Source organism: Centropristis striata, chromosome 16 (assembly GCF_030273125.1).
Source record: "Centropristis striata isolate RG_2023a ecotype Rhode Island chromosome 16, C.striata_1.0, whole genome shotgun sequence".
Classification (NCBI taxonomy): Eukaryota; Metazoa; Chordata; class Actinopteri; order Perciformes; family Serranidae; genus Centropristis; species Centropristis striata.
Genome location: NC_081532.1, coordinates 18,487,532 through 18,504,169, shown reverse-complemented (window position 1 = coordinate 18,504,169; position 16,638 = coordinate 18,487,532). Strand labels below are relative to the sequence as shown.

The following is a 16,638-nucleotide window of genomic DNA, read 5'->3' as shown; positions in this document are numbered from 1 at the left end:
TTTCTTTATTTTGGAGAACGCAAACCCCACAAAAGTCGAAAACCAAGGTAAATATCTATCTAAATATCCAAATATAAATTGAAATAAAAACACTAATCCTTAAGACATCCAAGCAAACATATTAGGAAGTATAATAGCCTATTTACAACCAAAAACTCAGATGGAGGAGGCACAAAAAATAAATGTGATTTGGCAGTTCTTCATTTTGAAAACCAAACTGCTTATTCCGGGTTTTCTCTAGTTATCTTCACACACTTGACGCTCAAAAACGGAGATGTCACACGTTGATGACGTTACAAGACGTGCGACTCGTGTCATGCCTGCAGTTGTGTTTGCCCGTGAACTCATGTAGAAAGAGAAAGAAAGAAAGAAGCTGTTTTAGTTATTTAAGTTGGATATAAACAGGAAGTGTAAGTCACGTTTAAGGTTATTATGATATTTAGATGATCTTGAAATAACTAAATAACATTTGAAAAACAGTTTTGTTGGCATGTGATATCAGGAGTATAGCTAATTTATAACTCAAGTGAATGGGAATCTTATTCGTAGCAAATCTGTATTAAGTTCCCACAAACCCTGAGGCTAACATGGCCTCCACCTTCATACTTAATGTCAGAATCTGCCTGAAACCATTCAAGCCTTTCTTTCATCAGGGAAGTTCAGCTTTCTCCACTTTAAATACTTCTCTGTGTAAGTCACCACAGCTTCCTCTCTCAGCACGCTTTCTGTGCACCAGAGACAATAACCCCAACTCAGGAGGCAGACAAACAGACTGGAGGAACAGGGGATGGACTGATCGACAGGGGGGAGTAAAGAACAGCACCATCAGACATAGGGAAGAGGAATTGTGGGATGGTTCTGTAAAGGGAAGAGGGAAAAGCTCCATTCGTCGGCAGCTTTCCTTGCCAACATCTGTGTTTGCTGCTGGGACTGCAGCAAAGACGAGAGAGTGGCTGAGCAGGAGAGCAACTGTGGCCCTTCAGGATGTGGAGACTGAAGGGATGAAGACTAGACAAGCAGGTAGGACATACTATCTTTTTTTCATTCAAGAAAACTTTACTTTACACCTCAATTCAGGCCTCTTTTGGTGCAATATACAACATTTCAGAAGGCAACAAGTTAATTCAAAGTGCTTAACAGAGGCATAAAAATACAGACATTGAGCAGGGAGCCTTAGAAGCTGCATTAAGAGCAGAATGGAAGGATAACATTAAGACGATAAAATTGTATTTAGAAACAATGAATTCAATTGAATCAAGCCATTAAAAGGATTAAAATAGATATGTGTTACATTTATGAGAAAGCTGAAGTATACAGTAATATTTTCAACCCTGCTTTAAATGAGCTGACCGTTTCAGCAGGCCTCAGGTATTCAGGGAGCTTGTTGCACTGGTGAGAAACTAAATGCGGCTTCACCTTGCTTGGTTTTGATCCTGGGAACACTAATTAATCTGATCCCAGATGACCTAAGAGGCCAGGATGCTTTATAACAAACAAGTAACTCTGAGATATACAGTACTGTGCAAAAGTCTTAGGCAAGTGTGACAAAAATGCCTAGAAGAATTGATGCTAGTTTCAAGGCAAAGGGTGGTCACACCAAATATTGATTTATTTCAGATTTTTCTTCTGTTCAGTCACTTTCTATTTTGTTAACTGATAAGAATATACATTTTTGAAACCATTCTTATTTTACAGTATTTTTTCACACCTAGACTCACTAAGACTTTTTCTGGACGATCTGCAGCTGCTTGATTGATTTTTTTGCTCAGACCTGTGAAGATACCATAACAATAATCTAGCCTATTAAAATTAATGCATGAACAAGCTTTTCTGCATCTTGCTTGGACAGAAATCCCTTGATTCTTGCAACGTGTTTCAGGTGGCAACAGGCTGATTCACTAACAAGTTATGTGCAAGAACACATGCACAAATAATTCCATATCTGTGTTTTGGTTTCCTTCACTCAAACATGAATGTTTTTCACAGAAAAGATGCAGCCTCCTGACCGGCCGCTCTCTGTTACTGAGTGGAGGGAGCTGAAGGAGTCTCTGGGAAACCAACAACGCTTTGAAATCTACATGATGTATGTGCTGCTTAAGACCAGGGCAGAGCTGGATATCGCAAAGTGAGTGGACAATGAGTGTGTTTGTGTGTCTGTGATTTTTAGAAGTTTTGTTAACTAACTTTTGTTAACAGAACTTTTACATTTTGTCTGAAACCGATTTTATGTCTGGTATTTTTCTCCAGGTCCATCATAAAGGTCAATAAATCATAGATATGTTTACAAACATGTACTGCACCTTTCTGCCACAGGTCCCTGCTCACTTTTGTAGCAATGGAATCAGGGACGTTGCCTTATCAGCTGTTACTACGATACCTCACGCTGTGTGTGAAGGGCCGACATGACGCAGAGGTGTTCGACCTCTATGACATTATGCGGGAGAGGTTCCCTTCTCTTGACAAGGGAGCCTGCACCCTCTTTATCGAGTTCTTCAGCCGGACGGCAAAGTGGAGGGAATGCATCAGCATCCTGAACGAGATTAAGAAGGTAATCAGTATTGGGATTTTTAATTAAAAACAAGTCGTTTCAGGGCATTTTAAACTCTTACCATTTTGCTCACTGTGGCCTTGTATTTCACGGCAACAAAGAAGTCTGCACCTCTATGGAATCAGCACAATCATGGCTAGAAGTGTGAAAACATTTCTTTTGTGCAGTATAACACAGTAATAATGACATAAATCATTAAAAAAATTTAAATTTCTTTGATAATTTTTTTTTTTTTAAATGGGATTAAAATTGAATTTCTATATACAACCCTTCCCCAAAATGCAACAAGTGTCATGCATTTTGGGGAAAACATTTGGTCTCCACATGCTATGCATATTGAACTAACTTGCAACCTGTCCTGTCCTCTCTGCTCTGCTCTGTGTAAACAGCCTGATTTTCAGAGAATATTTGTCATGTGACCGTTCGTCTCAGCAGAATTAATTATGGCTTAACTGTGTTGACGAGGAGTGCAGAATTTAATGTTTTTAACATGATCTAGTTATTCCAAAACAGTTTATTTTTGGCTATGTTTTAAATGAGACCTGTAGAATAAAATTATGTAAAGTTATAATCACTTTTAAGTTTTGTTTTGGTTACTTTTTCAAATAGAAACTTTTCTAACGTACAATGCTCAAGGACTGCCAGAAAGTTAATTCTGAAGAAAATGCACGTTTTTACAGTTCCTTTCTACAATGATAGGTGTGTTTTTGGTGATCTTTTATTTCAATAGTGGGGTTTAGAAGGTTAAAGTCATACTTGAGCCTGAGGACATGACCTGATCATCACTTGGTTTTACTGTTATTCTAACAGGTCTACACTCCAAAAGCACGGAACTATGATCGTGTCATCACAGCAGCATTGTCAAACGGTGAGGTGACCACTGCCTGGGCTATGTATGCTGATTTACTTGAACAGGGACTGAGCCCGTTCCAGGAGACCTGGGACTCTCTGTTTAAGGGAGTGAGGACTGAGGCAGAGACCATGTCTCAGTCTGAGCACCAGGAGAGGCTGCTGCAGATTATACTCTACATGAGGAACAACCAAATCTACCCCCAACAAAGCCTCGCCAGCACCATCAAGACCTGGTTTGAGAGGTAAACGAGAGCATTCATTCTTTAAACTGTGTCTTTCACAATGATATATCCATCATCCATTTTCCTCCACTTATCCGGGGCCGGGTCGCGGGGGCGGCAGGCTAAGCAGGGCATTCCTGACGTCTCTCTCCCCAGCCACAACGTCCTGCTCCTCCTGTGGGACCCCGAGGCGTTCGCAGGCCAGTAGAGAGATATAATCCCTCCACCGTGTTCTGGGTCTTCCCTGGGGCCTCCTACCAGTTGGACGTGCCCGTAACACCTCTAACGGGAGGCGGCCAGAAGGCATCCTTACCAGATGCCCAAACCACCTCAGCTGGCTCCTATTGATGCGAAGGAGCAGCGGCTCTACTCCGAGCTCCCTCCGGATGTCTGAGCTTCTCACCCTATCTCTAAGGCTGAGCCCAGCCACCATACGGAGGAAGCTCATTTCAGCCGCCTGTATCCACGATCTTGTTCTTTCGGTCACTACGGCAGAGAACCATGGCCTCAGACTTGGAGGCGCTGACTCTCATCCCAACCGCTTCGCACTCGGCTGCAAACTGCCCCAATGAGTGCTGGAGGTCCCTGTCTGATGAAGCCAAAAGAACCACATCATCTGTAAAAAGCAGAGATGCAATTCTAAGGTCACCAAACTGGATCCCTTCCTCCCCCGGCTACGCCTTGAGATCCTGTCCATGAAGACCACGAACAGAATCGGAGACAAGGGGCAACCCTGGCGGAGGCCAACATCCACCGGGAACGTGTTTGACATTGTGCCGAGTATGCGGACAGAGCTCTCACTTTGGTTATATAGGGACCGGATAGCTCGTAGCAACGCGCCCGGTACCCCATACTCCCACAGTACCCCCCACAAGACTCCCCGAGGCACACGGTCGTAGGCCTTCTCCAAGTCCACAAAACACATGTAGACTGGATGAGCAAACTCCCATGACCCCTCCAGAAGTCTCGCAAGGGTAAAGAGCTGGTCCATTGTTCCACGGCCAGGACGGAAGCCGCATTGTTCCTCCTGAATCTAAGGTTTGACAATCGGCCGGAGCCTCCTTTCCAGCACCCTGGAGTAGACTTTTCCGGGGAGGCTGAGCAGTGTGATTCCACGGTAATTGGAACACACCCTCCAGTCCCCCTTTTTAAAAATGGGAACCACCACCCCGGTCTGCCACTCCACTGGCACTGACCCAGACCTCCATGCGACACTGTAGAGGCGTGTCAACCATGACAGCCCAACAGTGTCCAGAGCCTTCAGCATCTCAGGGCGAATCTCATCCAACCCTGGCGCCTTACCACCGGGCAGCTTTTTGACTACCTTGGCGACTTCTGCCAGGGATACTGATGAGTTTCAGACTCTGCCTCCTCCACAGAGGACATGTTGGCTGAGTTCCTCAAAGTGCTCTTTCCACCGTCTGACGACATCCACAGGTCAGGTCAGCAGGTCTCCACCCCCGCTGAACACAGCTTGGGCCAAGCCCTGCTTTCCCTTCCTGAGTCGCCCGACAGTTTTCCAGAACCTCTTTGAGGCCGACCAAAGGTCCTCCTCCATGGGCTCCCCAAATTCCTCCCATACCCCAGCTTTTGCTTCAGTGACTGCCGCAGCTGCAGCCCTTCTGGCCGAACGGTACCTGTCTGTTGCTTCCAGAGACCCCTCAGTCAGCCAAGACCGAAAGGCCTCCTTCTTCAGCTTGACGGCCTCTCTCACAGCTGGTGTCCACCAGCGGGTTCTTGGGTTGCCGCCACGACAGGCACCGACGGCCTTCAGGCCACAGCTCCTACCAGCTACATCAACAATTGAGGCTTTGAACATGGCCCATTCCGCCTCCATGTCCGGAGGTGTGAGTTGAAGACCCTGCAGACAGGGGCCTCTGCTAGACGTTCCCAGTTCACCCTCACTACACGTTTGGGTTTGCCAGGTCTGTCCAGCAGCCTCCCCGCCACCTGACCCAACTCACCACTAGGTGGTGATCAGTTGACAGCTCTGCTCCTCTCTTCACCCGAGTGTCCAGAACATGCGTCCGCAGATCTGATGATACGATAATGAAATCGATCATCGATCTTTGGCCGAGAGTGCTCTGGTACCAGGTACACTTATGATCAACTCTATGTTCGAACATGATGTTTGTTATGGACAAACCGTGACTAGCATAGAAGTCCAATAACAAAACACCACTCAGGATCAGATCTCGTGCCGGGCGAGGTACACAGAGTCTTTTGAATTGCTCTTAGTCTGGCCCCTCCCCTGGGACCACTTTGCCTTGGGAGACCCTACCAGGAGCTGCTGCTCCCGACAACACAGCTCCCAGGATCACTGGAGCACACAAACCTTTTCACCATGATAAGGTGGCGATTCTTGGAGGAGACAATGATTTATTTGATCCTTCGATGTCGGCTCTTCCTATCATTGTGAAGCAGAATTCATTAAGCATTGGATTGTTCACCCACTAATAGGGAACGTGAGCTGGGTTTAGACCGTCGAGAGATAGGTTAGTTTTACCCTACTGATGATGTGTTGTTGCAATAGTAATCCTGCTCCTCCTCCTACAATGATATAAATTGCCTCAAAAACACATAGACAAATTAAATGAAATATAACAACACAAAACTTTATTTAGAAGTGGCTTGAAGTTATTTTCTCTTCTACATTATCTCATCTATTGTTATCCACCTCAACCTCTCTTCTTTGTTCTCTGTCTGTCTCTTCTTCCCTGTTTTCAGTCTCACAGGGCAGAAATGGACAGGAAGTTGGACCAGACCTACCCCACAGTAATAGCACCACTTCTTACCTCAACAGCAATTTGTTTTGAAAATTAAAAAAAAAAAACGTCTGGTGATCCTTTTTCTAGGTCTAATTGTAATTGTTTTCTTTCTCCCTGAGTTCCTCAGTTTCATTTGTGAAAAAGTTTAGCTAGGATCATTTTTCTAAGTTCCCTTTATTACCTGTAATTAATAAGTAAAAAAGAAAAAGTTTTTTGCAGCTAAGTGTTCTTTTTATGTAGCTCAGAATGCTTACTCTGACATAAAAACTGTTTTCAAGTCATTCAAATTGATTTATAAAGCACATTTAAACACAACCCATGTAGGCCAGAGTGATATAAAGATCACAGGTAGTTCAAATTCACAAATAAAAGAAACCTAAATCGTTCACATGAGAGGACTCAAACACTACGGAGGAAGTATGTTTTCATCCTGGATTTAAAAGACCTTTCACAGATTAACATTTTCTTAAGGAACAGGTAGATTATTCTGGCAAAACAATTTTTCACCTGTTCTTAAGTCATAAACACAGGAGAGAAAACACTTTGGATCAGACTTGAAAATGTATCAGCAGAAGTTTTTACCTCTCAGGGCTCCGTATTAACATGAATGTTCATGTCAGCTTATCTGCATCAGAACAGTGTGTTATGTGTTTATGAATATATACGTGTGTGTGTGTGTGTGTGTGTGTGTGTGTGTGTGTGTGTGTGTGTGTGTGTGTGTGTGTGTGTGTGTGTGTGTGTGTGTGTGTGTGTGTGTGTGTGTGTGTGTGTGTGTGTGTGTGTGTGTGTGTGTGTGTGTGTGTGTGTGTGTGTGTGTGTGTGTGTGTGTGTGTGTTTAGGGGTGTGTGTGGCTGTTGTGGTTTTAAGTTAGAGTCCATGCATCTGACTGCAGAGGAGTACCAACAGCTGAGAGACAGAGTGATGACTGACGTCATCCAGGGTCCAGATGTTTTTAAAAAGACAACACAGCAGGTACACACACACACATACAGAAACACACACACACACACACACACACACACACACACACACACACAGTGCTCCTGCTAGATGGCGCCATTGGTTCACATACAGCTCTCGCCTGCTGAGGTTAGTTGAAAGCTTAGTAAACTCCAGCAAACACTTTGAAGCGATGGATGAGATTAAAACAGTTGGTTTAGCTACATTACTGTGCTGTGTCAGATGGTAAAAGTCTGTCTTGCATGAAAACCCCCACAAATTGTCACTTTTTACAATTAATTTATGGAGTTAACAAACTAGATATTACTTGATAATAGGCATTAGATCAGCTGCCCCCCCCCCAATCTCTATGCTGACAGATTCATATTTGACATCTTCTCTACAAAGATTGCAGCATAGTTTGAAGCATATTCCCCATAATGCCACTATTTTTGCTGCATTGTGCAGTAGAGTGATCATGTTTTACATGAAATGTGAAATGAAAATAATACATTTTACATGTTTTAAGGCAGCAGGAACATGACACGTGACACCTCTCTTAGGAACATGGCTTGTGAAAGCTCAATATATCGATGAGTATCAGTCATGCACAAAGTGAAGTCTGTATTTTAAGTGTGTATTTTAAGGTTGCCATCTTCATCTTAAATCCTTATGTTCACCGTCTGTGAGGAGACAGAGACAGGGCACAAGCTTTTCATCAGATCGGAATGTACTGACTGTTTTTTTTTTATAATGCCACTGACAATAAACTTAAAAACAAAGTTATTCACTTGAAATTGTTCCAACAAAGAAACTTGGCAACATCAGTGACATGCAGTTAATAATATGTCATATTTCATTTATGGGCAGAGACAAAGTTTGCATGTTTTCCTTTGTGTTTTTCGGTAGTCAGGGGGAGTTAGTTGGTGCAACAGTTAGTGAAATTGAGGGGATTTCCAGCATATGGAGCACCATGTGAAACTGGCCCACAACTACCTCCCGCCAAGGAGACCAAGGAAGACAGACAGACATGCTGCTTAACTCGACTTTATGAATCCAATTAATTCTGAGGGCAAACAGGGGGCTTCAGACTCCAGTGAAGCAACAGATGCAGGGAGAGATTTGCATCATTACAAACAGAAAGATTAGCTGTTTTTGTATGTGCTGAGGTCGTCACAGTCAGCAGGAGAGCATTCTTTCAAGCACAGATTGATTTGATAGATTAGACACTGAGAACAAGTCGTGCATTTTGACACATCAACCAGAATAACAGAAACCTCAGTGCAGTACATGCAAACTGAACAGAACAGCAATTATTTACCACCTCTGTGAAGCCTATGACTTTCAACTTTACACAAATGAAATTTTTTTTTTTTTTTACAACTGTAGTATACAGTGGTGGGTGATATATTGCATTGTGTTATTTTAAAGGACATTTCTAATGTTTTCGCTCAGCCTTATTTTGGAAACAAAAAAAAACAGAACATCTAAAGTTCCTCAAAAGTTGCATTTTTGCTGAACTGTTCTGGTGCATTGCATTACACTGTGCTTCTGTACAGCTGGCTTTGTGTTTTTGTGTTCACACTGTTGGAGATAAATAACCAGCCAGTATCCAGCATATTTTCAGCTTATAGAACAGATTTCAGCACAGTTACAAGCCTCAGATATAAAAACAACAACAACAGTCGTTTGGTCAGTTTTTATGTTTGTCTTTTTAGCCAATTTCAGTTCACTAAAATGCAAACTGTTGTACTCCCAATAATAAATAATTAAAAAATTCTTACATACAAGGTTAGCCTGCTATATTTGTATCTAGTATACCTACTAGCAATCATTTATAATGTATCTTGGTTGAAATTTAGATGGATTATTGTTACAATTATACTTAAAAGAACACAGATACAGACCACCCTTGTTTTCTTCAGTTTCTTGTTCATTTTAATGCCTGGTACAAACAAAGGTACATTTGTTTGGACAAATATAATGATAACAACAAAAATAGCTCATAAGAGTCTTATTTAAGAGCCAATATCTAGCCATTTTCTATGGTTTTCTTGGTAATGATTTTGGTTATTATCAAGAAAACCATGGAAATGGCTAGATATCAGCTCTTAAATTAAACTCTTATGGGCTATTTTTGTTGTTGTGTTTTGTTTGGGTTGTACCAGGCATTAAAATGAACAATAAACTGAAGAAAACAAGGGTGGTCTAACATTTTTTTTTTCATGAATGTATGTGATAATAATATATGACTAAACATGCACCCATATAATACATCGTACAACCAAAGAAGTTGGGCTAGAACATAAATAAAACCGAACGCGATAAATTGTGTCATATATATATATATATATATTTCATTAAAAAACAGTACGAAGACGATTGGTCTAATGCTCGAACTGATAAACCTTTATTTATTTATTTTTACATACACCTAATATGCAGTCTATAGTAGGTTCTATGTGCAGAGAGGATGTTTTTTCTTCATTATTGTGCTTTGAATTTTGTAACAGTAACACTTTAAACTATTTAAAAATGCATGATGTATAACCCTGAGCTCGAAAAAGCTGGGACGATGTGAATGACGGAATAAAATCAGAATACAAGGATTTGCAAAACCTTTGCGACCTACATTCAACTGAATACAGCACAAAGACAAGATTTTTGATGTTGATCAACTTTTGTTTTTATAAATGTATATACACATACTGAATTAGATGCATTTTGTTTTTCTTGGGGAGTTGTAGACAGTACTGGGGTTTAACTAAACTTATCACCAAACGGAAATGTATGGATACTTCCTGACATAACTATAATAAAATATTGTTTCTTAACCATAAACAGTGCTTTTACGCATAATATAAGTACACATTATCACAAATAAAAATCTGAAATGCATAAGGTGATATGATTGTGTTAGAACTGAGATAAATGAGAAAATCCTATTAAAGCGTTAGAATTAAAATTGACAGATTGCCATTATATCCAATATCCTGCAGTCAGTTATGTTTTTTTCCATTCAGATTTTATAGATCAGTGGTGTATTTACAGAATACTATCCTGCTTTGTGTGATAATGGTGCATGAGTGGAAGCTAATGCATGTTAGTGTGTGTGTACGTGTGTGTTTTAAGCAGTCATATCATCCACAGCAGCACAATGAACTGGTTTCACATATCAGCTCTGGAAAGTCCCTGGATAATTATACTGGACTTTCTCTCTGTCTCTCTCTTCCTCCTTCTCCGGCGCTTATTCTGTCTCCCTTTCTCTGCCAATTGAAGGTCTTTTTTTACAAATAACTTTTTTTAAATGCATCATCTACACACTTCCATCTGTCCATCATCCCCCAGTTTTTTCTTTGTTATCCTTTGCCTCCCACCTAAACCAAACATCTCCCCAATCTCAACCATCCTCCACTGCACATTGTTGCAGAATTAATAATTGTCTCATACTGTGCATGTATGCGTTTGTGTGTTTAGTGAATTAAAGCAAACAAACTAGATACTGGAGCATTACCAGGGCTTGGCCTTACTTTTATCTAGAGCACAGTGCCATCAGAGGATGAATATTACAGTTTTTACAGTCGCATTTTGATTGTGTGTTCGTGAAAGCGTGCAAGCAGTCAAGTTTCAAGTCTAGGGGAATTCACAGCAGCCTATTTCCATACTGCTGCTATCTAAAAGTAAAAGTACTTACAATGTTCCTGTGCTGGAGGCCCATTCTAAGCTTCAGCACTACATTCCTGTTACAGTACAAAACTGTGACACAGATGAAGCCTTCCTTATTCCTTGCACTGCAGAAAACTTTTACTTTTCATTCAAGAAAATTGTAACTTAACTATTAGCTGCATTTTCAGGTTTAGAAACTGATTGAATATCTATGGATGCCTTTCTACCTCACACTTTTTACTTACAAACAGAGGAAAAAGTCCCAGGTCTTCAGTGTGTACCTTGTATAAGCTATTAACCTTAAACATTAAACAGAGTTCACAGCTGCCAGCTGGCACTCTGCCATCTCGCTGCCGAGAAGGAAAGGCCAGGTAGATTTATTACTGGCAGGCCTGTGATCAGCCAACCATCAGGGCAGTCAGCTCACAGGTGGGGTTCAGATACGCTCTTCGACCACAATAAGGAACAAGCCCCTAATGTTGTTGTTAGACTTTTTCTGTACATTTTCAGTACTGTACATATTCAGTCAGACATCCAGTTAATTAGCCAGTCAAATGATCAGCTTTTGGAAACAACCTTTACTGAAAATGAGTTAGTCTGCCACTATACCAACATGTGTTAGTCTTGTGTACTTTACTTGAGTATTTCCATTTTATGTAACTTTATACTTCTACTCCTCTACATTTTATGCAAATATTGTACTTTTTACCCAACTACATTTAGCTGCCAGCTTTAGTTACTTTTTGGGAGATTTAACATAAAAAAAACATTATTACATTATTATGTAGTTAAAATGAGCCCTATCTTGAGACACTGCTTACATAAATGTGTTCATAATAATAATTTAATAATATATTTAGGATATATAAAATAATCTGAGTGGGTTCATTCTGCACAACGAGTACTTTTACTTTTGATGCTTACTTTGTACTTTTCCTGAAGTATGTTTTAAATGCAGGACTTTTACTTGTAGTGGAGTCATTTTACAGTGTGGTATTAGTATTTTTACTTTAGTAAGAAATCTAAAAACTTCTTCCACCACAAGTACAGACATTTGTGGTCAGAACGGGATGTTGTTGGTGATCCCCTGACTTTTCTCCTCGGCTACCAGCTGGTCTAATTTATTCTTGATTCAGTAAAAATATTTACACATCTACTGAATGGATTGGACCGACAATTTGGACATTCATAGACCCGAGAGGATGAATTGTAATACCTTTGATGATCCCCTTACTGCTCCTCTGGCAGGACTTTTAATTGAAACTTTTAATTTGGCCAAGACTTTGGAAAATGATCAACTATATGCAGAACTGTACTTATTATTTAGTGCTTATTAGTGTCTTCCAATTGAAAGAAAGCTTAGCTTGTCTTTTTTCTCCTTAGCTTGCCCATTTGCTAATATTATTGCAAGCAAAATGCAATCTCAGAGGATATGTTAGTTAATATGGATAGCTTCCTTCCATGCATTTAGAATAAAAATAGAAAATAAAATAAAATGTATATAAATATATCAAACATAAATATAAGCAGAAAAAAGCAAACAACAGTAATAGCAGCTTAAGAAATAGATTTTCTTTGTGTAACTACATATGCAGGTTATTGTAACAGGGATGCTGACTGCAGTTTACTCAACAGCCACCAGTGTCAAGAGTAAGATTTTTTTCACATAGTACCTTAAAATAGCAAAAAGCAGTAATGTCATATGTCATGAAGTGTAGATTCAAGTGTATTTGTGAAATATGAAACAATATATACAATTTTCCCTTACTCCTCCACTGACCAATTGTTCTCTATTATCTATCACTCCGTCTGTCTGTCTCTTTGTCTATTTTTGTGTCTGTTCAGGAGCTGGAGAGATTCAAGGAGTTTGTGGAGAAGAAGCCAGCCTTTGATGTGGTCGTAGATGGGCTGAATGTAGCATATAACAACGGCAAGGACAGGGCGTCAGAGAATGTGAGAAAACATGCAGATGCACACGCATGCAAAATGTGACAAAGAGATAAAGAGTGGAGCTTGATATAATTCAGGGTCTACCAGTATACCAGAATACCCTTTGCACATACACACACACACACACACACACACACACACACACACAGTTTCACAGTCTAGATTTTAGTGGTTTCTTCCTACATGTGTGTCTGTCCAACCCAGGGGCTTTTCTGACAGTTGCACTATGACTAACCCTGCAGTGTGTATGACTATATGTGTGTAGGAAGTGCTTTTATAACTGGCCAATACCTGATTTTAACAACACCTAGCCTACGTGTCTGTCTACATCTGTCTGTCTATCAAGACGTGCGTATGTGTCAACTGCATCATTATTATGTAATTCTGTCTCTGCGTTGAAATATGTCAAATTTTTCTCAGACGTTATGTGGCTGCAAGACAGGGCAGAGTACAGACAGACAACGGATTTTCCTATCTACTCATCAAGTTCATGGGAAAGCTAAATAAATTATTAAAATGAATGCAAAAGTCATATAAATTTGCATTCAGGAGAAGTGTCATTCAAATGCCTGTGTGAATGAAACCAGCTTTTAATAAAATATGAAAATGCATGCTAAATTTACAACTAACAACACTAAGAGTTTACAGCCAAGCTATCAACAAATTTGCTACAGCTGTGGCTGATGGGAATGCTAGTAGTTTTGCAATTATTTGATCATAAAGCATCTATTATTATTGCAAATTATTGTTAGGTTTTACAAGAAGGGTATTCCACATGGATGGGTTTTGGGATCCTTGTTTTTTAGTTTTTACTAGCTAAGTTAAAATTCTGCAGGTACCATCTGTATGCAGATGACAGTCATATATGCCCCTACTGCAGAGATGGCCTTTTCAAGTCTGCTGACTGATTTTAACAACATGTAGTATGTATTATTGGATCTGAAACAGCTTTTAAACTTCACATCAAAAATCACATTGAGGTTTCTCTAAATGCTTAATCCTAGTTTTCCTTGCCATCAGGAATTGTATGGATGCTGCCTTTTTCGACTATGATCAAATTTGGTGGTACTATGTACAGATTTTTACATTTCTATCCAATTTATTGAATAATTATTAACACACACACACACACACACACACACACACACTCAAATACTCAGCAGCCAGACTAAACAATTAACAGTAAATTCCCCAACGTACATCTCTGTCTAACAAAACTCTTGATTCAGTTAAGTTGTGGTAGTTATTGCTGTGGCATAAGTAGGTTCTTCCAGGAGCAACAGTTGTTTGGCATATCTAAAAAGACAGTATTCTATTCTAATTATGTGTTGTAATGGAGTTGGCATTCAGACAGACATTTATGCCATAAATATTCATGTTTTATGTTTAAATATGAACAAATAAAATGTTGAAATGTGTACATATGCATGTGTTACAGTTGTTGGCGGTGGTGTCGGAGCTGGAGAGTCAGGGCCTGACTGTTCTGGTGTTGGGGAGGAAACATATGTTGTACCCCTCCAGAAGCTGGGACAAACGCCACATGCAGATTATCAAGCAGAAAGCTCATTGCTTCTTCACTGAAAGCATGTGAGCACTTGATAACAAAAAAAATCAGCATGAAAATTTGCATAGCAGAGACAACACTGACTATTTACTGACAATGTTTGAGGAGGCTGTTTAATAGAATAAAGCAGAACTGTGAATTTGAATGCCAGTAAAAGGGGGGGGGGGGGTCCTTAAAGACATTACAATGACAAACTCAAAATAATGACTTAGTATTTCAAAAATAATAGGAGGCTTAAACAACATAATGACATCTCATATTAAAAAACTACATTGAAGTACCTCAAAAAAACAATATCTATAAATAATGGCTTTACTGTAAGTGTCCACCAAAAAGACTTATCTCAAAATAACAGCTTATTATTTCAAGTTATTGATAAACGTTCAAAATAATGACTTCTCTCCAAAGACATGAAACACACATAATAAGACTTTTCAAAATAATGGTGTTATAATTTAAGATAATACATTTTTCCCTCTGAAATCAGAATCAGAATTTTTATCACCAAGTAGGTTTTCACATTCAAGGATTTTGTGTGCCTGTGCATATTGGTGCATAAGAACAAAGTACTTAATGATAAATATAGATTAAGGCAAGTACTTCAAGTAAAAAAAGAGGAGCATAAATAGAAAACAATATTTAAAGAAAATATAGAAATGTAAACAGAAGAAATAGTACCGCAAAAAATAAAAACCTTCCCAAAAGATAATAACTTATTATTTTGAGAATATTTCAAATAGCTTTTGCAATACTAAGTTGTGAGATACTAGTTAATTATTCCAAGAAGGTTTTTCTTTGTAATGACTCACACAATTAATTTACATACATAAGTAAAATTTATTCAGCACATCATTATTATTATTATTGTTATCATTATTCATCTCTGATTATTTACAACCTTTTTGTTCTTGGGAGAATTTGTCTGTGATGACACTTATTTGTTCTGTATCAGTTCGGAGGACGACCCCTTCTTGCTGTATGCCACTTTGCATTCTGGGAACCACTGCCGGTTTGTGAGCAGTGACCTGATGAGGAACCACAAGGCCTGCCTGCCAAAAGGAGAAATCAGACAACTTTTTTTCAAATGGCAGAGAGGCCACCAGCTGGTATTGCATGAATACTTCATAGAAGGCGGGAGAGTCATATTTCAGGTGAGGAAGAAGAGCAGCAAGAGGAAGAGAAGGGACAGGTATGAAAGGAGAGCATGGTAATTAACTATGTGCATGTGTTTGTGTTTTAGAGTATTCCCAGCTATGACACAATTGTCCAGAATTCAGCGGACTCGTGGCATTTACCCTACGACGACGACACAGAGGACAGGGCCGCCTATGAAGTACCACAACGATGGCTCTGCCTCACCTCAAAGCACTGAACATACCAAACACACGCTCATAGTTCAAATGCTTTGATTAAAACAATGGACCATAGACTGTATGGACTTGTAAATAAATCATAATGTATTCAAACTAAGTGGTCTGCATTCTTTAATTTAACTTTAAGCCAAATGAAAATGCCATTTTTTCGAGATTTTTTCGCAAAAATCATAATCATCGTTATTACAAACAGGAGTATGACTCTTAAGGAAGCTCAGATCTCTGGACATCTGTAGTAAGATGCTGCAGATGTTTTATCAGTCTGTGGTGGCAAGTGTGTTGCTTTATGCTGCAGTCTGCTGGGGAGGCAGCATCAGATACAGAGATGCAAGGCGGTTGGACAGACTGGTCAAAAGAGCTGAAATACCCATATCATCCGCGACACAAAACCTTTATGGAACAAAAAAAACAGCAGTGGACAGCTCCTCTCTCTCTGTTGAAGGATGGAGAGATCCTTCACTCCTACAGCCATCAGGCTCTCATTCTAACTTCTAACAGAGATTCTACCAGACTAACTGAATTTCCCCTCAGGGATAAATAAAGTCATTTTGATTTGATTGATTGATTTTACAGAAATATGCATAAACAATAAAATGACAAGAAAATGAAAATAAATAAATAAAAATGTGGATCTGCTAAGGGGTTGGAATACATTTAAAAATTATTTTTAATCTTAATGTTTTTGTCACTTTACAATTATTTAGTTTAAGGTTTACAGTGATATTTAAATCAGCATCATTAAATATTTTAAAGGACA

At 39.6% G+C, this 16,638-nt stretch overlaps 1 protein-coding gene across 2 annotated transcripts; it reads left to right on the top strand.

Annotated features, from left to right (window-relative positions):
- Window positions 1–304: 304 nt before the first annotated feature.
- Window positions 305–15,974, top strand: prorp (protein only RNase P catalytic subunit). Of its 2 annotated transcripts, XM_059353819.1 has the most exons (11): window positions 305–1,020; window positions 1,987–2,125; window positions 2,314–2,548; window positions 3,359–3,642; window positions 6,349–6,396; window positions 7,229–7,361; window positions 12,840–12,947; window positions 14,383–14,409; window positions 14,500–14,531; window positions 15,461–15,659; window positions 15,749–15,974. In XM_059353819.1, exons 1-11 carry the CDS (start codon window positions 588–590, stop codon window positions 15,878–15,880), a joined length of 1,770 nt encoding a protein of 589 aa, XP_059209802.1. In that variant the 5' UTR covers window positions 305–587; the 3' UTR covers window positions 15,881–15,974. The 2 variants fall into 2 exon arrangements, with proteins under 2 accessions (XP_059209802.1, XP_059209801.1); XM_059353818.1 differs by having other exon boundaries at window positions 14,383–14,531.
- The last annotated feature ends 664 nt before the right edge of the window (window positions 15,975–16,638 follow it).

What these genes read in the sequence shown, in the direction of transcription:
- prorp (XM_059353818.1), top strand. Translation starts at nt 588, where the DNA reads ATGGCCTCCACCTTCATACTTAATGTCAGAATCTGCCTGAAACCATTC. An exon ending in GATGAAGACTAGACAAGCAG is followed by an intron (nt 1,021 to 1,986) that starts GTAGGACATACT and finishes TGTTTTTCACAG; the next exon opens with AAAAGATGCAGCCTCCTGAC. An exon ending in TCCTGAACGAGATTAAGAAG is followed by an intron (nt 2,549 to 3,358) that starts GTAATCAGTATT and finishes TTATTCTAACAG; the next exon opens with GTCTACACTCCAAAAGCACG.